At 45.2% G+C, this 25,719-nt stretch overlaps 1 protein-coding gene across 3 annotated transcripts; it reads right to left on the bottom strand.

Moving 5' to 3' along the window:
* Positions 1-21,449: 21,449 nt before the first annotated feature.
* LOC121548658 (ADP-ribosylation factor 6-like) lies at positions 21,450-23,579 on the bottom strand. 3 transcript variants are annotated; one of them, XM_041860175.1, is made up of 3 exons: positions 23,202-23,579; positions 22,746-23,047; positions 21,450-22,252 (listed from the first exon to the last, which is right to left on the bottom strand). In XM_041860175.1, the coding sequence occupies exon 3, from the start codon at positions 22,222-22,224 to the stop codon at positions 21,697-21,699; it is 528 nt and encodes a 175-aa protein (XP_041716109.1). In that variant the 5' UTR covers positions 22,225-22,252; positions 22,746-23,047; positions 23,202-23,579; the 3' UTR covers positions 21,450-21,696. The 3 variants fall into 3 exon arrangements, with proteins under 3 accessions (XP_041716109.1, XP_041716112.1, XP_041716113.1); XM_041860178.1 differs by having other exon boundaries at positions 21,450-22,248; XM_041860179.1 differs by lacking the exon at positions 22,746-23,047.
* Positions 23,580-25,719: the final 2,140 nt, after the last annotated feature.

Below are 25,719 nucleotides of genomic sequence, written 5' to 3'. Positions count from 1 at the left end.
GATTATTCTGCACCTTTTTGAATCTGTAATAAACCCTCACCTTCGTTCAACTCTCCTTGTCCTGGTCTGCTTCTGGGTTCTGTCTGAGGGAACCGTGACAGAACGATCCGGCCAGTAATGAACCCAGCGGACCTGGACTCTGTTCGCCATGCCATTACCCAGCAGGAGAAGATGTTGGGCCATCATAGCACGGTACTACAGGAGATCGCGTTGTCAGTTCGGAACCTTTCTTCCGGTCTGACGGAGGTCCAGAACCAACGCCAGTGTCCGGTGGAGGACCCACTACCGGTTTCACCCATCTCGCCTGCCGCTTCGGAAGTTGTGTCCCTCCGTGAGCCCAAGGTTCCGACGCCGGATAAATATGAGGGGGAGCTGGGAAGATGCCGTTCCTTCCTTATGCAGTGTGGATTAGTGTTCGATCTACAGCCCTACTCTTATGCCACAGACAAGGCTAGGATAGCCTTTGTGATTGAGTTGCTGCGTGGTCGAGCGCTGGAGTGGGCTTCAGCCGTTTGGGAACGACAGGATCCCTGCATGGCTTCATACCAGGGGTTCACGGCCGAGATGAGGAAGCTCTTCGACCATTCCGTCCGAGGGAGGGACGCAGCTAGGCGCCTGTTTTCTCTTCACCAAGGAACTCGCAGCGTGGCCGACTTCGTGATCGAGTTCAAGACGTTGGCTGTGGAGAGTGGGTGGAACGAGGAGTCTTTGCAAGCGGCCTTTTACCAGGGTCTGTCGGAGCAGCTCAAGGATGAGTTGATCTCTTATCCGGAGCCTAGTGACCTGGACAGCTTGGTAGCCTTGTCTATTCGGGTGGATAATCGAGTCCGAGAGCCGAAGGAGGGAGAAGCAATGGGGTCCGTCCAATCGATCAGCTTCTCAGTTCCCAGTCGGGTCGGGTGGTGGACCAGAACACGCCGATCATTCTCCACCACAAAGGATTAGTGGAGAGGACCTCTCTCCCGATTCTGAACCCATGCAAGTGGGGCGGCACGGGTTAACCAAGGAGGAGCGTCAACATAGACGTAAGACCAACTGCTGCCTCTACTGTGGTCGCTCGGGACATTACATCTCCACTTGTTCCCGGCGGTCGTCAAACTGCCCGGCTCGCTAAAGTTGGGAGGACTGTTAGCGAGCCAGTTTCAACCTCTCAGTACCTCTGTCAGACCCCGTTTCCCGGCTACCCTTGTGAACAGGAATCAGAGCTTAGCGCTTAACGCTTTTATCGATTCAGGTGCCGATGGAAGCTTTCTTGATGCCGAGTTGGTGGAACAGCTGGGGCTTTCCAAGGAGCAATTGCCGGAAGCCATTGAAGCGACCACTCTGAACGGCAGTAGTCTGGCACGTATCACGATGAGGACTGAACCGGTTAAGATGCGGTTGTCGGGGAATCATTCTGAGATGATTTCATTCTTCATTCTGCCGTCTTCCCATGTTCCTCTGGTCCTTGGATACCCCTGGCTGAAGGAACACAATCCCACGTTCGATTGGGTGACGGGCAAGGTAACGAGTTGGAGCCTTGATTGTCATGCTAACTGTCTCAAGACTGCCTGCCCCCATTCGGTTCCCAGTCAGGTGATTGAGGCTAAACCCCCAGATTTGTCCCTGGTTCCCGAGACATATCACGATTTGGGGGAAGTTTTCAGTAAGCAGAAGGCTCTGTCACTTCCTCCCCACCGACCATATGATTGTGCCATCAACCTGGTCCCTGGAGCTGTCTACCCCAAGGGAAGGTTATACAGTATCTCCCGACCTGAACGTGAGGCGTTGGAGACCTACATCAAGGAGTCCCTAGCTGCTGGTCTCGTTCGTCCCTCGTCATCACCCCCTGGGGGCAGGATTCTTCTTTGTGGGTAAGAAGGATGGCTCTCTTCGACCGTGTATTGATTATCGGGGGTTGAATGACATCACGGTCAAGAACAAGTATCCCCTGCCCTTGATGAGTTCTGCCTTCGACTCCTTACAGGGTGCTACGGTGTTCACCAAGCTAGACCTACGCAATGCGTATCACCTGGTCCGGATCAGAGAGGGGGACGAGTGGTTGACGGGTTTCAATACACCGATGGGTCACTTCGAGTATCAGGTGATGCCGTTTGGACTGACCAATGCTCCAGCGGTATTCCAGAGTATGGTGAACGACGTCCTGAGAGATATGATCGGTCTCTTTGTGTTTGTTTACCTGGATGACATTCTGATCTTCTCGAAGGAACCTTCCGACCACGTCCAGCATGTCCGGCAGGTTCTGCAGCGATTGTTGGAGAATCGCCTGTTCGTGAAGGCCGAGAAGTGCGAGTTTCACGCCCACACGACATCCTTTCTCGGGTACATCATCTCCAGGGGAGAGATTAGGATGGACCAGGAGAAGGTTAGAGCGGTTCTGGAATGGGCCCAGCCCGGTACGAGATTGCAGCTCCAGAGATTTTTTGGGGTTTGCGAATTTCTACCGCAGATTCATCCGGGATTACAGCCGTGTGGCCGCTCCATTAACTGCCTTGACTTCCAGTATCAGGACCTTCAAGTGGAATCCGGAGGCGGATCGTGCGTTTCTGGATTTGAAGAGGCGATTCACCAACGCACCGATTCTCTCTCAACCGGACACGGCCCGTCAGTTCGTCGTTGAAGTGGACGCGTCTGATGTGGGAGTTGGCGCCATCCTGTCGCAGCGATGCTCCACGGACAGTAAACTCCATCCCTGCGCCTACTACTCGTCGCCTTTCGCCTGCGGAGAGGAATTACGATGTGGGTAACCGGGAGCTTCTCGCGGTGAGACTTGCCTTGGAGGAGTGGCGCCACTGGTTGGAGGGGGCGGAGCAACCGTTTATTGTCTGGACTGACCACAAGAATCTTGCTTACGTGCAATCGGCTAAACGTCTCAACTCCCGTCAGGCCAGGTGGGCGTTGTTTTTCGGACGATTCAAGTTTTCCCTGACGTTCCGACCTGGATCTAAGAACGGCAAGGCGGACGCCTTGTCCCGGATGTTCTCCAAGACGGAGGAGAGTGGGTCCAAGACCGAGACAATTCTCCCCCGGAACTGCGTCGTGGGAGCAGTTATGTGGAAGATTGAGGAGGAGGTGCTGGCGGCCCTTCGGACTCAGCCCGGTCCCGGTAACGGTCCACCCGGTCGGTTGTTTGTGCCTGAGTCGGTTCGTCCGGCTGTCCTCAAATGGTCCCACGCCAGCAAGATGGCTTGTCACCCTGGCGTGGCTCGGACAATGGCGTTTCTTCGCAGACGTTTTTGGTGGCCTGCCATGGCCGAGGATACTCGGGGTTTGTTGCTGCCTGTCCAGTGTGTGCGCAGAATAAGAGTACCAATCGGCCCAGCTCTGGACTACTTCACCCCCTTCCTATTCCCCGCGACCATGGTCGCATCTGGCCCTGGACTTCGTCACTGGGTTGCCCGCTTCTGAGGGGAACACGGTCGTTCTGACTATCGTGGACAGATTCAGCAAGTTCGCCCACTTTGTGCCAATTGCCAAGCTTCCCTCTGCCTCAGAGACGTCCGAGATCCTGGTTAGGGAGGTTTTCAGGGTCCACGGTTTGCCCAGTGATATCGTTTCCGACCGTGGCCCTCAGTTTACCTCTGCTGTCTGGAAGTCCTTCTGTTTGGCCATTGGAGCTACAGTCAGTCTCACATCTGGTTTTCACCCCCAATCCAATGGTCAGGCGGAGAGAGCCAACCAGAAGATGGAATCCACGCTACGCTGTCTGGTCTCTTCCAACCCCACCTCCTGGGTCTCTCAGTTGCCTTGGGTTGAGTATGCCCACAATACTCTTCCTACATCTGCCACTGGGATGTCTCCCTTCCAGTGCCTGTATGGCTACCAACCTCCCCTGTTTCCTTCTCAGGAGAAGGAGCTCTCAGTGCCTTCTGTTCAGGCCCATATTCGTCGTTGCCACCGGACCTGGCATCGGGCCAGAAAGGCACTCCTTAGAGTTTCGGACCGGTATCAGCTCCAGGCGAATCGTCGCCGGATCCCCGCTCCCACCTATACCATCGGAGATAGGGTTTGGTTGGCCACACGGGATCTTCCGTTACGGACTGAGTCTAGGAAGTTGTTACCGAAGTTCATTGGTCCGTTTGTGGTGGAGAAGGTGATCAATCCAGTGGCAGTTCGACTCAAACTACCGAGGACGCTCAGAGTCCATCCCACCTTTCATGTCTCCTGCCTCAAGCCTGTCTTCCTCAGTCCTCTGTTGCCTCCTCCGCCTCCTCCTCCTCCTCCTCGGATGATCGGAGGTGGTCCTGCCTACACGGTGCGTCGCATCATGGATTCCAGACGGCGGGGCCGGGGTTTCCAGTATCTCGTGGACTGGGAGGGGTATGGCCCTGAGGAGAGGAGTTGGATTCCGCGGCGACAGGTCCTAGATGCGGACCTCATCAGTGACTTCTACCGCCTCCATCCTGGCGCTCCGGGGAGTCCGCCCGGTGGCGTTCGGCCGGAGGGGGGGTACTGTAACGATCCCGGCTGTCTGAGTCGGGTCCTGTCTGGTGACTAGTTTTTCCTGTTCGTAATCTCCAGTTTCCCGAGGGTTCGGGAACGCTCCGGGGAGCGCTCTTGTTTTCCGCACCTGCATCCCATCAGCAATCTGCACACCTGGTCCTGATCATCACCCTTCTTAGGCTCTGGCCGAACATCCAGTTCCTGCCGGATCGTTAGCCATGAACATCACTCGTCCGGAACCTTCACCCTACCTCTGCCTGATGGTCGGCGGCTGCCGAGCCATCACTGGACCAACAACTGCACCCTCAACAACTCATCCACGCCGCCCGCTCTGTCCCTGGATTATTCTGCACCTTTTTGAATCTGTAATAAACCCTCACCTTCGTTCAACTCTCCTTGTCCTGGTCTGCTTCTGGGTTCTGTCTGAGGGAACCGTGACACCCTGACTCTGGGGACTCGTATTTGTTGAGTCAGGGTGTGTATTTTCTGTGTGGTATGTTCTATGTTGCATTTTCTATGTTTAGATCTAGATCGTGTAGATCTATGTTGGCCGGTGTGGTTCCCAATCAGAGGCAGATGTAGCTCGTTGTCTCTGATTGGGGACCATACTTAGGTAGCCTATTGGCACTAGTGGGTTGTGGGATCTTGTTCTGTGTTAGGTATGTTGTTTTGTGTACCTTGGACTTCACGTTTCGTTTGTTGTTTTGTCATTGTGTTTATTCGGAAAAATAAACATGTACGCATATCACGGTGCGCCTTGGTCCGTCCCATCTGTAAACGAACGTGACAGGTTTGGGCTTAGTGGGACTATCATTTGTTTTTCAACAGGACCATGACCCAACACACCTCCAGGTTGTGTAAGGGCTATTTTACCAAGAAGGAGAGTGATGGAGTGCTGCCTCAGATGACCTGGCCTCCACAATCCCCCGACCTCAACCAAATTGAGATGGTTTGGGATGAGTCGGACCGCAGGGTGAAGGAAAAGCAGCCAACAAGTGCTCAGCATATGTGGGAATTCCTTCAAGACTGTTGGAAAAGCATTCCAGGTGAAGCTGGTTGAGAGAATGCCAAGAGTGTGCTTATATATGTATATATATATATACACTACCGGTCAAAAGTTTTAGAACACCTACTCATTCAAGGGTTTTTCTTTCTTTTTACTATTTTCTACATTGTAGAATAATAGTGAAGACATCAAAACTATGAAATACAGTGAGGGAAAAAAGTATTTGATCCCCTGCTGATTTTGTACGTTTGCCCACTGACAAAGACATGATCAGTCTATAAGTTTAATGGTAGGTTTATTTGAACAGTGAGAGACAGCATAACAACGAAAAAATCCAGAAAAATGCATGTCAAAAATGTTATAAATTGATTTGCATTTTAATGAGGGAAATAAATATTTGACCCCTCTGTAAAACATGACTTAGTACTTGGTGGCAAAACCCTTGTTGCCAATCACAGAGGTCAGACGTTTCTTGTAGTTGGCCACCAGGTTTGCACACATCTCAGGAGGGATTTTGTCCCACTCCTCTTTGCAGATCTTCTCCAAGTCATTAAGGTTTCGAGGCTGACGTTTGGCAATTCGAACCTTCAGCTCCCTCCACAGATTTTCTATGGGATTAAGGTCTGGAGACTGGCTAGGCCACTCCAGGACCTTAATGTGCTTCTTCTTGAGCCACTCCTTTGTTGCCTTGGCCATGTGTTTTGGGTCATTGTCATGCTGGAATACCCATCCACGACCCATTTTCCATGCCCTGGCTGAGGGAAGGAGGTTCTCACACAAGATTTGACGGTACATGGCCCCGTCCATCATCCCTTTGATGCGGTGAAGTTGTCCTGTCCCCTTAGCAGAAAAACACCCCCAAAGCATAATGTTTCCACCTCCATGTTTGACGGTGGGGATGGTGTTCTTGGGGTCATAGGCAGCATTCCTCCTCCTCCAAACACGGCGAGTTGAGTTGATGGCAAAGAGCTCGATTTTGGTCTTATCTGACCACAACACTTTCACCCAGTTCTCCTCTGAATCATTCAGATGTTCATTGGCAAACTTCAGACGGGCCTGTATATGTGCTTTCTTGAGCAGGGGGACCTTGCGGGCGCTGCAGGTTTTCAGTCCTTCACAGCGTAGTGTGTTACCAATTGTTTTCTTGGTGACTATGGTCCCAGCTGCCTTGAGATCATTGACAAGATCCTCCCGTGTAGTTTGAGGCTGATTCCTCACCGTTCTCATGATCATTGCAACTCCACGAGGTGAGATCTTGCATGGAGCCCCAGGCCGAGGGAGATTGACAATTATTTTGTGTTTCTTCCATTTGCGAATAATTGCACCAACTGTTGTCACCTTCTCACCAAGCTGCTTGGCGATGGTCTTGTAGCCCATTCCAGCCTTGTGTAGGTCTACAATCTTGTCCCTGACATCCTTGGAGAGCTCTTTGGTCTTGGCCATGGTGGAGAGTTTGGAATCTGATTGATTGCTTACTTCTGTGGACAGGTGTCTTTTATACAGGTAACAAGCTGAGATTAGGAGCACTCCCTTTAAGAGTGTGCTCCTAATCTCAGCTCTTTACCTGTATAAAAGACCCCTGGGAGCCAGAAATCTTTCTGATTGAGAGGGGATCAAATACTTATTTCCCTCATTAAAATGCAAATCAATTTATAAAATTTTTGACATGTGTTTTTCTGGATTTTTGTGTTGTTATTCTGTCTCTCACTGTTCAAATAAACCTACCATTAAGGTGGTCCTCTGTAGCTCAGCTGGTAGAGCACGGCGCTTGTAACGCCAAGGTAGTGGGTTCGATCCCCGGGACCACCCATACACAAAAATGTATGCACGCATGACTGTAAGTCGCTTTGGATAAAAGCGTCTGCTAAATGGCATATTATTATTATTATTTATTATTAAAATTATAGACTGATAATTTCTTTGTCAGTGGGCAAACGTACAAAATCAGCAGGGGATCAAATACTTTTTTCCCTCACTGTATATGGAATCTCAAGAGTGTGCAAAGCTGTCATGAAAGCAAAGGGTAGCTATTTGAAGAATCTCAAATATAAAATACATTTTGATTTGTTTAACACTTTTTTGGTTACTACATGATTCCATATGTGTTATTTCATAGTTGTGATGTCTTCACTATTATTCTACAATGTAGAAAATTGTAAAAATAAAGAAAAACCCTTGAATGAGTAGGTGTTCTAAAACTTTTGACCGGTAGTGCATATATATAGTAAAATCATTGCCCCAGCTGCAAAGATTTAAAACGGTTTAGGCCTACTCAGTGAAAATCAGACTGGGAAAAAAATCTGTGGTCTTCAATGAGACCATTTATTGACAAGCAACAGCAAGTAAGAGCTGCCAATGTGATGGGGTAATGAGTTCACACACTGAGTCAGCCAAATAGTCCCTTGTGGTTATAAAGGACCAGTGGCTAGCCAACCAACTCTCCATAACATGTTGTTTCCACAAGATGTTTCCATAACACAGACACCAGACAGTGAAAATTAATACACAGTACTAAGTTACAATAACAAGATATTACAAGACATTTCTTACTCAACATCTTTGTGTTTCATGTATCTAAGTGGCCACCTCTCAACAAAGGCATCACATCCCTGTTGCAATCCATCTAGGAAAAGAGGCAGTATTGTCCCAGTCTGTAATGTGAGACCATGAAACCAACCACCCTCATCACCAGCAATGCCTGTGGGACAACAACTGCAGACTAGGTTAGCGTCAGCTGGGAGGAACAGACTGGTCGCAGTGTGTGTGTGTCCTCCCAATGCATGGAAAGAATACTCACTTGCATCGTCTCCACAGACACAAAGACACACACGTACACACTGCTGGTCTGGGACCTGTTGACTGCCCTACAGAAAGAGCAGCTGGTTCCTCAGGGAGGTCGTTAGAAAGAATCAGTGGAAGGTGCGTGTGTGTGTGTCCAGCAGGTGTACATAGCAGGTGTTTGAGCTCTTGGCAGGGAGGTTATTTAAGGATAAAATGTCTTGTTGAGGGAGAGTGGAGTGGCAGGCTATTTAAGGATGCAGTGTTAATGTGAGGGTCTGTCTGCGGCAGGTGTGTGTGTGTGTGTGTGTGTGTAAGAGAGAAATAGAGGATAGACCATAGGGAGAGTGACATTTACAGTAATTGACTTCCTGTTCTCAGTTCCTCAGTATCAATAATTTAATTTACAGTGAATGGGAGCCTCCATCTCAGTTCCACCCCAATGTTTATCATAGTTGTCATAATGTTGGGTAACAGAAAAAAACAGGTATTTATGTTTTAGCATTTTTTTTTTCTCAAGCCATTTTTTCTGATCTCAGAGGCTTTGAGTGTCTTTATGAATACAAACAAGATAAAAGATACAAACGAAATATATGTGTGTACGTGTGTGTGTGTGTGTGTGTGTGTGTGTGTGTGTGTGTGTGTGTGTGTGTGTGTGTGTGTGTGTGTGTGTGTGTGTGTGTGTGTGTGTGTGTGTGTGTGTATGCGCGCAGAGGATATGAGTCAGCTGATTACACCGTTCCACATGGTCTTGCTGACCTGGCAGAATTCCTCTTAAACTCAATCCGGATAATTGCAGTGGCTTTACTAATTAACAAACACACAACACGATTGATATCTTGGATTTGAATCGGGTAATGTGTCTTTGATTGTTTTATTTTTTTGGATGTACTCAAGTGGATTAGAGAATGTCTGTGTGCTGTAGTAGAAGGGTTATTATCCCAGTAGGCTGGTGGGAGGAGCTATAGGAGGACTTGCTGGAATTAATGGAATGGAGTCAAACGTGTGGTTTCTATATGTTTGATACCGTTCCATTTATTCCATTCCAGCCATTACAATGAGCCCGTCCTCCAATAGCTCCCCCCACCAGCCTCCCCTGCCTGAATATGACCATCTGTCTCTGGACCTCACAGCAGCCTCTTTCACTCCTCTCTGTAGCACTGGATTGGTCCAATGCTTTTATACTGTATCCTACAGGTGGAGATAACTGCAGACTTCAGGAAGGAGGAGAATCAAGATTGAGATCTGCATTGGGGAACATAAAACACATAATTCCTTTTATATTTGGGACCTGTTACAACACTTTTCAAAAACACATCCATCCTTCCTCCCTTCCCTGGTAGTAATCACTAAGCAATCAGCATGATTGGATAAGCCTTGTTTTCACCTAACCAATCGTGATCAGTGACTCCAAGTAATCTAGAAAGGAAGGATGCATTAAAAAAATGAACAGGGCTCGATTCCTCTCATATTTATTTAGATCTGGCAGCTTGCATCACATCCTGTTTTAGAGAGCCGCAGCACGCATCCCTCTCACAAAACACCGCCACCAGATGCACTAGGCCCTCAAGGCCCTGTATAATTGTTAGCATGTGGCAAAGGCAGAGGGAAAAGCTTTCTGTGACATTTTCTAAAGCGGCTGGTTGCAGCCTCAAGGCTGAGCGACACTGTTGAAGCACAGCATGGCTGTTTTATAGAGCAGTGTAAAGCATCCACAGCTGACCAGACAGTGTGTATCTCATTAGACTAAAGTGGCTTCCTCTCCCATCAGCCTTCATATGAAGGCACACTGGGTATTCAGTGGGGGGAAAAAAGTATTTAGTCAGCCACCAATTGTGCAAGTTCTCCCACTTCAAAAGATGAGAGAGGCCTGTAATTTTCATCATAGGTACACGTCAACTATGACAGACAAAATGAGAAAAAATTTCCAGAAATTTCATTGTAGGATTTTTTATGAATTTATTTGCAAATTATGGTGGAAAATAAGTATTTGGTCAATAACAAAAGTTTCTCAATATTTTGTTATTTACCCTTTGTTGGCAATGACACAGGTCAAACGTTTTCTGTAAGTCTTCACAAGGTTTTCACACACTGTTGCTGGTATTTTGGCCCATTCCTCCATGCAGATCTCCTCTAGAGCAGTGATGTTTTGGGGCTGTCGCTGGGCAACACGGACTTTCAACTCCCTCCAAAGATTTTCTATGGGGTTGAGATCTGGAGACTGGCTAGGCCATTCCAGGACCTTGAAATGCTTCTTACGAAGCCACTCCTTCGTTGCCCGGGCGGTGTGTTTGGGATCATTGTCATGCTGAAAGACCCAGCCACGTTTCATCTTCAATGCCCTTGCTGATGGAAGGAAGTTTTCACTCAAAATCTCACGATACATGGCCCCATTCATTCTTTCCTTTACACGGATCAGTCATCCTGGTCCCTTTGCAGAAAAACAGCCCCAAAGCATGATGTTTCCACCCCCATGCTTCACAGTAGGTATGGTGTTCTTTGGATGCAACTCAGCATTCTTTGTCCTCCAAACACGACGAGTTGAGTTTTTACCAAAAAGTTCTATTTTGGTTTCATTTGACCATATGACATTCTCCCAATCCTCTTCTGGATCATCCAAATGCACTCTAGCAAACTTCAGACGGGCCTGGACATGTACTGGCTTAAGCAGGGGGACACGTCTGGCACTGCAGGATTTGAGGCCCTGGTGGCGTAGTGTGTTACTGATGGTAGGCTTTGTTACTTTGGTCCCAGCTCTCTGCAGGTCATTCACTAGGTCCCCCCGTGTGGTTCTGGGATTTTTGCTCACCGCTCTTGTGATCATTTTGACCCCACAGGGTGAGATCTTGCGTGGAGCCCCAGATCGAGGGAGATTATCAGTGGTCTTGTATGTCTTCCATTTCCTAATAATTGCTCCCACAGTTGATTTCTTCAAACCAAGCTGCTTACCTATTGCAGATTCAGTCTTCCCAGCCTGGTGCAGGTCTACAATTTTGTTTCTGGTGTCCTTTGACAGCTCTTTGGTCTTGGCCATAGTGGAGTTTTGAGTGTGACTGTTTGAGGTTGTGGACACGTGTCTTTTATACTGATAACAAGTTCAAACAGGTGCCATTAATACAGGTAACGAGTGGAGGACAGAGGAGCCTCTTAAAGAAGAAGTTACAGGTCTGTGATAGCCAGAAATCTTGCTTGTTTGTAGGTGACCAAATACTTATTTTCCACCATAATTTGCAAATAAATTCATAAAAAATCCTACAATGTGATTTTCTGGAAAATTTTTCTCAATTTGTCTGTCATAGTTGACGTGTACCTATGATGAAAATTACAAGCCTCTCTCATCTTTTTAAGTGGGAGAACTTGCACAATTGGTGGCTGACTAAATACTTTTCCCCCACTGTATGTGAAATCTTTCACCTCCCTCTTGACTATACTGGAAGATTCCATGCTCAAGTGAAAGGATAAAGGAAAGGAGATGAGGAGATAGGAAGCTATTTTGAGTATTGAAATGCACCCTGGGTTATGTCACACCTGAACAGGCTGGCAGGAGAGTAGAAGGCGCAGATAATTACTACTCATTGATCAGACTACCTGAAGGTAGAATCTCCCAGTGTGTCGGTTTATGTGCTTGTCACCAAACAATAGGCCTTCCTTCCTACTGATTCTGATGCTAAGGACTTTCTGTTTGATGTTTTACACATCAGATTGCTGCTTGTGTCTGAGAATGAAGTTTGGGACATAATCGGAAGGGATAAATATTACTCAAATAAAAATTAAATAAAATGTTATTGGTCACACATATTTAGCAGATGTTATTGCTGGTGTAGCAAAATGCTTGTGTTCCTAGCTCCAACAGTGCAGTAGTATCTAACAATTCACAACAATACACACAAATCTAAAAGTAAAATAATGAAATTAAGAAATATATAAATATTAGGATGAGCAATGTCGGAGTGGCATTGACTAGAATACAGTAGAATACAGTATATGCATACAGTTGAAGTCGGAAGTTTACGTACACTTAGGTTGGAGTCATTAAAACACGTTTTTCAACCACTCCACAAATTTCTTGTTAACAAACTATAGTTTTGGCAAGTCGGTTAGGACATCTGCTTTATGCATGACACAAGTAATTTTTCCAACAATTGTTTACAGACCCTCTGTAGCTCAATTGGTAGAGAATGGCGCTTGTAACGCCAGGGTAGTGGGTTCGATCCCCGGGACCAACCATACGTAAAAATGTATGCACACATGACTGTAAGTTGCTTTGGATAAAAGCTTCTGCTAAATGGCATATTATTATTTCACTTATAATTCACTGTATCACAATTCCAGTGGGTCAGAAGTTTACATACACTAAGTTGACTGTGTCTTTAAACAGCTTGGAAAATCACAGAAATAAATGTCATGGCTTTAGAAGCTTCTGATAGGCTAACTGACATAATTTGAGTCAATTGGAGGTGTACCTGTGGATGTATTTCAAGGCCTACCTTCAAACTCAGTGCCTCTTTGCTTGACATCATGGGAAAATCGAAAGAAATCCGCAAAGACCTCCGAAAAAAATTGTAGACCTCCACAAGTCTGTTTCATCCTTGGGAGAAATTTCCAAACGCCTGAAGGTACCACGTTCATCTATACAAACAATAGTATGCAAGTATAAACACCATGGGACTACGCAGCCGTCATACCGCTCAGGAAGGAGACACGTTCTTTCTCCTAGAGATGAACGTACTTTGGTGTGAAAAGTGCAAATCAATCCCAGAACAACAGCAAAGGACCTTGTGAAGATGCTGGAGGAAACAGGTACAAAAGTATCTATATCCACAGTAAAACGAATCCTATATCGATATAACCTGAAAGGCCGCTCAGCAAGGAAGAAGCCACTGCTCCAAAACCGCCATAAAAAAGCCAGACTACGGATTGCAACAGCATATGGGGGCAAAGATCATACCTTTTGGAGAAATGTCCTCTGGTCTGATGAAACAAAAACAGGACTGTCTGGCCATAATGACCATCATTATGTTTGGAGGAAAAAGGGGGTGACTTGCAAGCCGAAGATCACAATCCCAACCGTGAAGCACGGGGGTGGCAGCATCATGCTGTGGGGGTGCAGGAGGTACTGGTGCACCACAAAATAGATGGCATCATGAGGAAGGAAAATTATGTGGATATATTGAACCAACATCTCAAGACATCAGTCAGGAAGTTAAAGCTTGGTCACAAATGGGTCTTCCAAATGGACAATGACCCCAAGCATACTTCCAAAGTTGTGGCAAAATGGCTTAAGGACAACAAAGTCAAGGTATTCGAATGGCCATCACAAAGCCCTGACCTCAATCCTATAGAACATTTGTGGGCAGAACTGAAAAAGCGTGTGCGAGCAAGGAGGCCTACAAACTTGACTCAGTTACACCAGCTCTGTCAGGAGGAATGGGCCAAAATTCACCTAACTTACTGTGGGAAGCTTGTGGAAGGCTAACCGAAACGTTTGACCCAAGTTAAACAATTTAAAGGCAATGCTACCAAATACTAATTGAGTGTATGTAAATTTCTGACCCACTGGGAATGTGATGAAAGAAATAAAAGCTGAAATAAATCACTCTCTACTATTATTCTGACATTTCACATTCTTAAAATAAAGTGGTGATCCTAACTGACCTAAGACAGGGAATTTTTACTAGGATTAAATGTCAGGAATTGTGAAAAACTGAGTTTAAATGTATTTGGCGAAGGTGTATGTAAACTTCCGACTTCAACTGCATGAAAAGGGTAAAACAGTATGTAAACATTATTGAAGTGACCAGTGATTCCATGTATATGCACATAGGGCAGCAGCCTCTAAGGTGCAGGGTTGAGTAACCGGGTGGTAGCCGGCTAGTGACTAAGTTCAGGGCAGGGTACTGGGTGGAGGCCGGCTGTTGATGGCTATTTCACAGTCTGATGGCCTTGAGATAGAAGCTGTTTTTCAGTCTTTCGGTCCCAGCTTTGAAGCAAGGGAATAAGAGTGATAAATCTAAAACATTTACTTTTCACCATCCTTTAACTCAAATGTTTACAGTGGAATATTTGGAGATCCAGACACCTAGTTTGCATTCAACTCTCACTGTCCACTCAGTGTTGGTGGACCTCACAAGTGCGTTTTAGAAAACTTGTAGCATCAGTTGCTGGGACCAGTACTATCTGTCCAGGGATCCTGTCAACCAACAATAAAGGCGACTTATGGTTGAGAAATTAACATTGAATTCTCTGGCAACAGCTTTGGAGACATTCCTGCAGTCAGCATGTCAATTGCACGCTCCCTCAAAACTTGAGACATCTGTGGTATTGTGTTGTGGGACAAAACTCTACATTTTAGAGTGGCCTTTTATTGTCCCCAGCACAAGGTGCACCTGTGTAATGATAATGCGGTTTAATCAGCTTCCTGATATGCCACACCTGTCAGGTGGATGGATTATTTTGGCAAATTAGAAATGCTCACTAACAGGGAGGTAAACAAATTTGTGCACTAAATTTGAGAGAAATAAGCTTTTTTTGCAAATGAAACATTCCTGGGATATTTTATTTCAGCTCATGAAACATGGGACCAACACGGTACATGTTGCGTTTATATTTTTGTTCAGTATAATAGAACTTAATAATGGAAGCTTCTCTAATGTTAAACATGTAAAGTGTGGTGTATCTCAGGGCAGCTCTCGTGACCATCTACTCTTTTCTATTTTTACTAATGACCTGCCACTGGCATTAAACAAAGCCTGTGTGTCTATGTATGCTGATTATTCAACCCTATACGCATCAGCAACCACAGCTAGTAAAATCACTGCAACCCTAAACAAAGAGTTGCAGTCAGTTTTAGAATGGGTGGCCAGTCATAAACTAGTCCTGAACCTCTAAAACGAATAGCATTTTATTTGGTACCATACAAATTATCCCCGAAGTTCTAGACCTCAGCTGAATCTGATAATGAATAATGTTGCTGTTGAGCAAGTTGATGAGACTAAATTACTTGATGTTACCTTGGATTGTAAACTGTCACGGTCAAACCATATTGATTCAATGGTTGTAAAGACAAAGAAAGTCCTGCAGGCTCTGGTTTTAACATATCTTGATTATTGTCCAGTCATATGGTTAGGTGCTGCAAAGAAGGACTTATAAAACTGAAAAATGGTGCGTGCATATGTATTCACCCCATTGATATGAAGTCCCTAAATAAGATCTGGTGCAACCAATTACCTTCAGAAGTCACATAATTAGTTAAATAAAGTCCACCTGTGTGCAATCTAAGTGTCACATGATCTGTCACATGATCTCAGTATATATACACCTGTTTTGAAAGGCCCCAGAGTCTGCAACACCACTAAGCAAGCAGCACCATGAAGTCCAAACAGGTCAGGGACAAAGTTGTGGAGAAGTACAGATCAGGGTTGGGTTATAAAAAAATATCAGAAACTTTGAACATCCCACGGAGCACCATTAAATCCATTATTAAAAAATTGAAAGAATATGGCACCACAACAAACCTGCCAAGAGAGGGCCGCCCACCAAAACTCACAGACCAGGCAAGGAGGGCATTAATCAGAGAGGCAACAACGAGACCAAAGATAACCCTGAAGGAGCTGCAAAGCTCCACAGCGGAGATTGGAGTATCTGTCCATAGGACCACTTTAAGCCGGGCTTTACGGAAGAGTGGCCAGAAAAAAGCCATTGCTTAAAGGAAAAAATAAGCAAACACTTTTGGTGTTCGCCAAAAGGCATGTGGGAGACTCCCCAAACATATGGAAGAAGGTACTCTGGTCAGATGAGACTAAAATTGAGCTTTTTGGCCTTCAAGGAAAACACTATGTCTGGCGCAAACCCAACACCTCTCATCACTCCGAGAACACCATCCCCACAGTGAAGCATGGTGGTGACAGCATCATGCTGTGGGGATGTTTTCATCGTCAGGGACTGGGAAACTGGTCAGAATTGAAGGAATGATGGATGGCGCTAAATACAGGGAAATTATTGAGGGAAACCTGTTTCAGTCTTCCAGAGATTTGAGACTGGGGTGAATAGTTATGCACGCTCAAGTTCTCCATGTTTTTGTCTTATTTCTTGTTTGTTTCACAATAAAAAATATTTTGCATCTTCAAAGTGGTTGGCATGTTGTGTAAATCAAATGATACAAACCCCCCAAAAATCCATTTTAATTTCAGGTTGTAAACGCCAAGGGGGATGAATACTTTTGCAAGGCACTGTATGTACTGAAATGTAAGCTGTGTGACGTTTTAACTTTATGTAGTCCGGTCCTTGAGCTGTTCTTGTCTATTAATGTTCTGTATTATGTAATGTTGTCTGGACCCCAGGAAGAGTAGCTGCTGCTTTTGTAACAGCTAATAGGGATCTAATAAAATACCAGATTCAAGGACCCAAAACTGAAAACACTTATCCCTTCACTTTGAGTTTAGCATGCCAGCTCCTTATTATATAGAAAGACACAAACTAGAGGTATACAAATACAACCTTGAAGGGGGGTTAGCTTAAAGATTCAGAAAATAAAAGTAATTTTGTACTAACCAGAATTCCGTAGAGGTGTCTTGTAACAACTGCTGCTATGTTAATAGTAGTGTGTGAGTTGGGTTAATGTGTGTGTATGTGTGTGTGTGTGTATATCTGTTTCATAGGTAGGCTCGAATGAAGCTGTCACTAAGTGCAAATACACCTGATACAACATCATTAACACTTTTATTAGTCACCCCAGTGAACACAACAAACATCCCCTTTACTAATATTGTGTGACTGTAAATTTGCAGTCCAAATAATAAGTGTAAATCATTAATAACCAAAGTAACATTGCATTTGGTTGTGGTGTCTATAAATAGTTATGTTTTGTTCAAGAAAGAATTGTTGTGTGTGTGTGTGTGTGTGGTTCAACACAGTAGTAATACTATTAAAAGCAGGGAGGGACGCCTGAGTAAACTAAATTACAGGGAACTGGCAACAAGGTCCATTAAACATTTTTGTTTTAGTTCACTCCAAAACTAACACAATAGATCAGTCCACCCCCACACTGCAGCAGACAATGGTCAGGCTCAAGGCTAAATCCACCCAGCAAAACCCAAGCATGTTCTCTTTGCCTTTCACTCAATCATACTTACTATATGTGCCTCTCCAATAACTTTCAATTCTAAACCCTTCTTTACGAAATTAGAGGAAAATGAGCGATTCAATAGTAGTTCCCCTAATCTTGATGTAAAAATATTAGAACCAGAAAAGCAGGGGAATACAGCTTCAATGTGTGCGTTTCGCAGACATGGACCTATGTGTCTACTAACTTTAAAAATAGGTATTTCAGACAGACCATCATGATAAAGTTCAGAAGCCTTACTGAACACAGAAGAACACAAACTCTTTAACATATGGCCACAGGTGAGACTGACAGCAGAGGATGTTAGCTATTGTCTATTGTACATCTGGCTCAGAGTGCAGTGACAGCTGTAGAAAAGCCTCTGACGTGTGCTTCTGAGCCTCTCTAATCAAACACTACAGGGCTGAGTCTCAACAGTCTAAAATGGCTTCCTGTCCTTGGGGTCCTCTCTTTCGTCTGAGCTGATTTGGAGAGAAGTGGACTGGTGAAAGCAAATACCAACACGGTGCCTTCGCATCTCCTATGTTTTCAGATAATTTAAGATGAAAGATGGTAGACAAGGAGAGAAGACAAGGAGAGTAGGCCACATCAGTCGATTGAGACGGAGCCTGAGAGTTCAACTCCCCTCACTGTGTATGCTGGGATCGCTAGTGTGCATACCAGGCAAATGGAGACGCTGCTTATTCAAACATTTGCCATACAGCTAGCGAGAGAGGGACAGCAGGGGGAAGTTTTCCTTTTGTCTTTCTAGAATTTAGTCAAGCTTACAGACAGTTGCAAAGGCATCAGCGGTGAAAGCAGGTTGATTTAGAGGAGACAGCAGGCGGCTGCATCTGATCTCCCTGGTGTGGACTTTAACTACACGTCCTTGGTCCAGCCAGCCTGAGTCACTCAATCCTTTCAACACAGCGACAGCCAGGTCAAACTCCAAACCAACAGACACAGAACAAACACAGCCAACACTGCAGCCATGCCTCCATTTAATCAGAGAAGGGAGTGAGAGACAAGAGCAGGACTGACATTCCTTCACAGACTCAGGGCTGGGCACTAGCTGCCTGATTATTGTGAGTGGGTAACACAAACTGTAGAGTAGAATACTGCAAATATCCAATACCCTAAGCCGCTCCTTGTTTTTTCTCTTTATCAGAAAGGTCACACTGACCTCATCTAAGCACAATTATAAACTGAGTGGTTCGAGCCCTGAATGCTGATTGGCTGCGTTGCGTCGTGCCTAAGAACAGCCCTTAGCCGTGGTATATTGGCCTTATTGCTTAAAAGTGAAGCGTCACACTTGGCTGCCTGTCTTAGCACTCTGGAATGGCTGGGCCACACCCCAAACAACAATCACACTGACGTGCATGGGAGAATCGCAATTTCATACTCCTCGACGTCCCCTCTCCTTGCCTCCTTCTCAAAACCCATTGGAGGAGAAGGTCAGAGGGGCGGGACCTCTGGCTTTCTCATCCAATGGGTTTTAAGATGGAGATGAGGAGAGCGGACGCGAGGAATATGCAATTGAGATCTTCCCTCTGTCTCCCTCTAGCATTTCCTGACTTCAGTCGTTGATGTCATACCAATAACTCACCCTGCCTCTCCATCTGTCAGAAGATTAACTTGCCCATAGACACTGATCTAAGATCAGTTTTGCAGTCCCCCACTCTAATGGTTACAGTTAGGGGTTAGGGAGCAGGTAAACTAATACTAGATCAGGGCGAGCTGCCAGCCAGACTGGTTGGGTCCTTTTGTGTGGCTGACACCCTATTCCCTATACAGGTCACACAAGCATGAAGGATGACATCACTCTCCAGCCCAGTCGCCAAGCAAGTTCTCATTGGTGTGAACTCAAATGCATTACAGTACACTTGCCAACAGATTTGCCAATACAGTAACTTACTTTGAGCAACTAAGAGCATGTTCAAATGTGACTGACTTTTTTCCCCTTGCCTTATGTATTATTTAAATCTGTGGATCTATACAGTTGTACAGGCCAATGTACATACTCAAACACACGGAGTTGTTTGTTCTTGAGGACAAAGCCTTGTTTGAATGACCCACGTCAATCAGATTATCTATTCTCTATGTACACAAGTGTCAGTCAGTTTCATACAGTCGATCTCTCTCAACTGTGGCCATTTAAGGGTAATCGCCAAAGTGGTGGGGTTCAATCTATCAATCTGCCAGCAGTCTCCTACGTTCTCAAACCAACACCAACTTTAGGACTAACTTTGCTTAACTTCAAGTTTGACAAAGGATGAAGAAACCGTGTTCCAGAACAGAACCTTACAAATTCACTAAATAACAACGGCTTGGGCATGATTTGCTTACACGTCCCTAAATGTCAAAAAAGCACTTTGGGTTGAATACACCAGAGACTCCTACTACAGTATTCTAATGATAGACTAAGAAATACGTAGAGAGAGGTCTTGAAGTAGGCCCGGAAAGTAGGACCTAAGCTACCTGCCAATCACTACCCCGAAACCAGAGCTCGTATCATCACTTATTCACAGCCGGTGACTCACGAGCACAACGGAAACACACCAAACTGACTTCACAGTTCACACAACCTTTTTTTCTGTTCCAACTCTCATAAACACCCATATTTCACTTCCTCTTTCGTGACATTTCAAATAGTTTAGGCAAGTACATGCTCATTGATAATGTGAAATGTTGTAGGCTTCATATTGAAAAAGCTCCACTTCCATGTTGATCTGATACATATTTTTTTATTATTTCATCAGCATAGCAAATGGAACAAAAATAATAAAACAAAGCATTTTCATATCTATAACTTATGAACAGAACGTGTAATCTTGTCTGACTGCATGACGAGCTGTACAACTGATGTAAATTGATTTGAGCGGGAAGCCCCATTTACTGGAGAGCAGAGCACCATGGAAGTGGTGGTGGGTTGAAAAGTAAACACTTGCTTACTGGGGCCCAAGAGTCAGTCAGAAAGAGTCAAGTGTGCACTTTTAGTCAAGGGGCCCTATGGTATTGTGTTTCCCCACCCCCTCGTGGAAGGGGTAGTCCCCCCCACCCCCACCCCACCCCACCCCCTCGTGGAAGGGGGTAGTCCCCCCCCACCCCCCACCCCACCCCACCCCCTCGTGGAAGGGGTAGTCCCCCCCCCACCCCACCCCACCCCCTCGTGGAAGGGGTAGTCCCCCCCCACCCCACCCTCTCGTGGAAAGTGAAGTCCCCCCCCACCACACCCTCTCGTGGAAAGTGTAGTCCCACCCCCACCACACCCTCTCGTGGAAAGTGTAGCCCCCCCCACCCCCACCCTCTCGTGGAAAGGGTAGTCCCCTCCCCCCCACCCCTAGTGAAGACTTAGCTATGAGGGTGCTTTCCCCCATGCTGTCAGTCTTTCTGTTGGTGCACCTGTAACTCAGGGCTTCCCAAAAGGCAGCCGGAACTACAAATACTCAACTGGAAATGGAAGCTCTTGGAAGATTAGAGGCAAAAAGAGATCAGTGGTAACAGATTCTGACCCAAAACAGAACAAAAATACAATGATATCCATCCATGTCGCAGTGTCCATAGTGTCTTTTCAGAAAACCTCCCTAGCAGACATGGATGGAATCACTGTTTAAGGAATTAAGTATGAACACATTTTTCTCAATCATCTCAACAATTTTGTACAATCAATCAAAAGTGAAAATAGTACTTCTTCATGAGGTCCTTACATGTCCGTAATACACATGCTTAACTCTTTAAAAACCATGGTGGCAGTTTGGAACCATGAGAACTGATATGCTGATTCTGCCCCTTGGTTTCCGGCACAGATATGAGCGGGTAACGTCCTCACTGGGGCATTGGCCTTTCCCATCCTTTGGGTTGATGTTGGGTCATGAGAATACTGTATGAATACAGACAACCTTCTATTCAGTTATGTATCTATAACTGAGGGACAAAAAATAGCACGCCCTAACCCTGAACCCTGCCACCCCAGAAATAAATCCTACAAGAGAAAAAAAAAGTAATCTGCATCTTTCAGAGCTTCTGAAAATAATATTTTGCGAAGTATTGAGTGATTAGAGAGTGAGTAAAGTATACTACAGAGTCAAAGCGAACCAAAAAAATTAAAAAGCCAGCCAAAAATATTTGTTTTTTTGTTTATAAAAAACATGGGTTATAGGGGCATCATTCACCATTATCAAAAGAAAAAAAAGGGAGTATTATAATGAAACTTCTCTTTTATAAAGGCCTACTCATCTGAGAAGTCATGTTATTCATTAATTGCCTCAGCGTGTAATTATTTCCATCGGTTGTTCATTTCACTTATTTTTTGCTTTTTTGCTTGTTATTGTAACTAAACAGTCCAGGCTGAGCATAGAAGTGATGAACATTAAGATTTGTAATTTGAGGTGAGCCAGGTGAGACCCTCGTATAGTCCATCACCGGTGGAAGCACACGAGGGCTGAACGTACCAATTCCTATCTCTGATACGGGTCAGACCCAGCTTCTCCTGGATCTCGTGGGGCTTCATGGCGTCGGGCAGGTCCTGCTTATTGGCGAAGATCAGGATGATGGCGTCCCGCATCTCCCGGTCGTTGATGATCCGGTGGAGCTCCTGGCGGGCCTCGTCTATCCGGTCCCTATCGGCACAGTCCACCACGAAGATGAGGCCCTGGGTGCCGGTGTAGTAGTGCCTCCACAGAGGCCGGATCTTGTCCTGGCCCCCGACGTCCCACACGTTGAACTTCACGTTCTTGTAGGTGACCGTCTCGACGTTGAAGCCGACTGTTGGGATGGTGGTGACGGACTGGCCCAGCTTCAGTTTGTAGAGGATGGTGGTCTTGCCAGCAGCATCAAGTCCAAGCATCAATATCCTCATCTCCTTGTTGCCAAAGATCTTCGAGAGCATTTTCCCCATCTTGTAGGCTGTGCATAAATATCACTTCCTTGGGGGGAAAAAAAGTTAATTACTTCCCTATGATTTCAAGAGAGCAGAAATTGTTCTTCAAAATAAAAGCTTAACAGGTTTTTGTTTCTAATGCTGCAGCAGGTTTCCTGACAGCAGACATCCACGTGACAGTCTATCAGTGGTGGGTTGACACAAGTATAAATTAAGGTAGCAGTTACAAAAGTTTGTTCCAGATAACGTTACACTTATGTCTAGAACGGCGGTCAATCAATGGAAAATGATCCACTGAAAGATACAAATATCCCGTTACACTAACAGCTGTCAGAAAATAGCTGGGTGCTAGCCTATAAGAGAGGATTCAAAGGGAAATTTAAGTGCTTGAGAATTGGGCGTCTCAGTGCACGGGAGAGGGTGGGGAAATATTTTCATAATCGCACAACACTCCGATTCAAACACTGTCTCTTTGATTAAAACGATTAGTGTACCGTCATCTTTAAATCCCCATTTCAGTTCCCGGTGCGTAAGCCTACCTTGGTGTTTTTAATAATGTAGAGAGAGATACAAAAAATATAGCCTAATAGTTGCGTTTAAGAAATTAGGCCCTCTCAAAAGCCCGTGGTAATTCCGACTTCCTCCTTGTCTGCCGGCTGTCAACTTGCCCTTATTCCAATCGGTGGATTCAAATGAACGATTCTATTCGGTAGTTCATTGCAACAGAGACAAATAAGATCACTCCCGGTCGTATCTTCGCCGGGACATCCAGGTCTAGAATGCTCAAAATGTCATTGATTCATCCGACTTTCAGCTCTTCCTCTCTCTTCTCTCTCTCTCCCTGTAACACAGGAGCGGTTCAGAAAAGGGAGGGGTGTCAGACAGACAGAGCACAACTTTAATCGGCTACCGTTCTGTCCAAAGCGCACTGTTCTAGGCTGAAAATAGCGCGTAATATAAATCAAAAGAGTCACGTTGAAAAATGTGATAGGTACCTGCAACTGCGGCAACCCCCCGTTCCCCAGGTTGATTATCCCCGCTCTTGCCTCTCTCCCTCTTTCTACAGTCGTTCAGTCACAGCGGTGGCGGTGCTGTGTTACCGGAAAAGGTGCGGACCCAGATCACCCGCCACTTCCTCTCGATTGCTCATGCACAAACGCACTACGCCATTTGGCATGCGCACACGGAGAGACTCAACAGCAAACCGATCGTATGACAGTTGAAATGGACGCCATTTGGGCTCTGTGTCGCTCTGCGTTTTGTCTGTCTCGAAACTAAAGAAAAATGCTGTAGTTGCTTTGGTATTATTTAGGAATATCTCGTGCGTATTGATAGAAAACAGCACGGTTTAATTTTGTCTTGTGATTTTCTGGGTCTGTGTTTTACACGTCTAGAAACTGATCTCCCAATTGCTTACGTCATTTTGCTTGTCGGCTCATTATGACGTCGTGATTGTTCATTGGATGTAATGTGAGAATTTGCAATGCCCAAATTGAGAGAATGCCGGTAAATGACGTCAAATGTCCATCTATAAACTTGCTTTTTAAATGCTGTATTTGAGCCCTTCCTTTTGCAACAGCAATGGCATCAACAATAAACACAATAGTATGCCATATATTGAATTCACGGGCGGCTGGTGGCACCTTAATTGGGGAGGACAGGCTCCTAGTAATGGCAGGAATGGAATCAATGGAATGGTATCAAGCGCATTAAACGCATAGTTCCATGTATTTCATACCATTCCATTCACTCCATTCCAGCCATTATTATTAGCTGTCCTCCCAACACCAGCTTCCTGTGAATTTGAATTAGCTTAACATTACAGTACAAACAGACGAAACTTGTGGATATGAGATACATTTAGTATTGGGTTCATAAAGCCTTTAGATTTTTTTAGAAATCATTATCAGAATCAGAATCACCTTTATTCGCCAAGTACATTTACACATACTCAGAATTGTACTTAGTGATATGGTGCTGCTAGTAATAGACTTAGAGACAGAACACAGACAGCAGAGTTTAAACAAAGTTTACATACACTACCGTTCACTTAGAAATATCCTTGTTTTCGAAAGAAAAGCAATTTTTTTTTGTCCATTAAAATTACATAAAATTGATCAGAAATACAGTGTAGACATTGTTAATGTTGTAAATGGCTATTGTAGCTGGAAACGGCAGATTTTTAATGGAATATCTACATAGGCGTAAAGAGGCCCATTTTCAGCAACCATCAGTCCTGTGTTCCAATGGCACGTTGTGTTTGCTAATCCAAGTTTATCATTTTAAAAGGCTAATTGATCATTAGAAAACCCTTTTGCAATTATGTTAGCACAGCTGAAAACTGTTGTGCTGATTAAAGAAGAAATAAAACTGGCCTTGAGACTAGTTGAGTATCTGGAGCATCAGAAACAGACGCCTCACAGGTCCTCAACTGGCAGCTTCATTAAATAGTACCCACAAAACACCAGTCTCAACGTCAACAGTGAAGAGGCGACTCCGGGATGCTGACCTAGGCAGAGTTGCAAAGAGAAAGTCCAGTGTCTGTGTTCTTTTGCCCATCTTAATATTTTCTTTTTATTGGCCAGTCTGAGATATGGCTTTTTCTTTGCAACTCCGTCTAGAAGGGCAGCATCCCGGAGTCGCCTCTTCACTGTTGACGTTGAGACTGGTGTTTTGCGGGTACTATTTAATGAAGCTGCCAGTTGAGGACCTGTGAGGCGTCTGTTTCTGATGCTCCAGATACTCAACTAGTCTCAAGAAGGCCAGTTTTATTTCTTCTTTAATCAGCACAACAGTTTTCAGCTGTGCTAACATAATTGCAAAAGGGTTTTCTAATGATCAATTAGCCTTTTAAAATGATAAACTTGGATTAGCAAACACAACGTGCCATTGGAACACAGGACTGATGGTTGCTGATAATGGGCATCTGTACGCCTATGTAGATATTCCATTAAAAATCAGCCATTTCCAGCTACAATAGCCATTTACAACATTAACAATGTCTACACTGTATTTCTGATCAATTTAATGTAATTTTAATGGACAAAAAAAAATTGCTTTTCTTTCGAAAACAAGGACATTTCTAAGTGACCCCAAACTTTTGAACGGTAGTGTATATTATATATAACTAGGTAGAGTGAGCAAATATACAAATATACAGTGGGTATACGGTTGATATGCAGTGGATGTACAAATTTACAGTATCAGTATGAATCAGTGGAGGCTGCCACCAACCTCCTGTGGTATGAATATATCTAAATGCAGAGAGATTAACAGAGTGCAATTGCAGTATAGTGCAGTTATTTTGTGTACAGTTCAGAGATGGCTTGATGCGGTGTGCAGCATAGAGTGCAGAGTCCTTTAGTCTCTATGGGTCAAATGGTCGGTTGGTGAGGGCAACAACCCAGGGGAAGAAACTTTTCAGGTGGCGGGAGGTTTTGGTCATGAGTGACCTGAACCGCATGCCAGAGGTGAATTTTTGGAGGAGGGGGTGACTGGTGTGGGATGGGTCGG

This window comes from Coregonus clupeaformis, chromosome 33 (genome assembly GCF_020615455.1).
Source record: "Coregonus clupeaformis isolate EN_2021a chromosome 33, ASM2061545v1, whole genome shotgun sequence".
NCBI lineage: Eukaryota > Metazoa > Chordata > Actinopteri > Salmoniformes > Salmonidae > Coregonus > Coregonus clupeaformis.
Note: the sequence above shows the minus strand (reverse complement) of the source record. Positions and strands in the feature narration are given on the sequence as shown.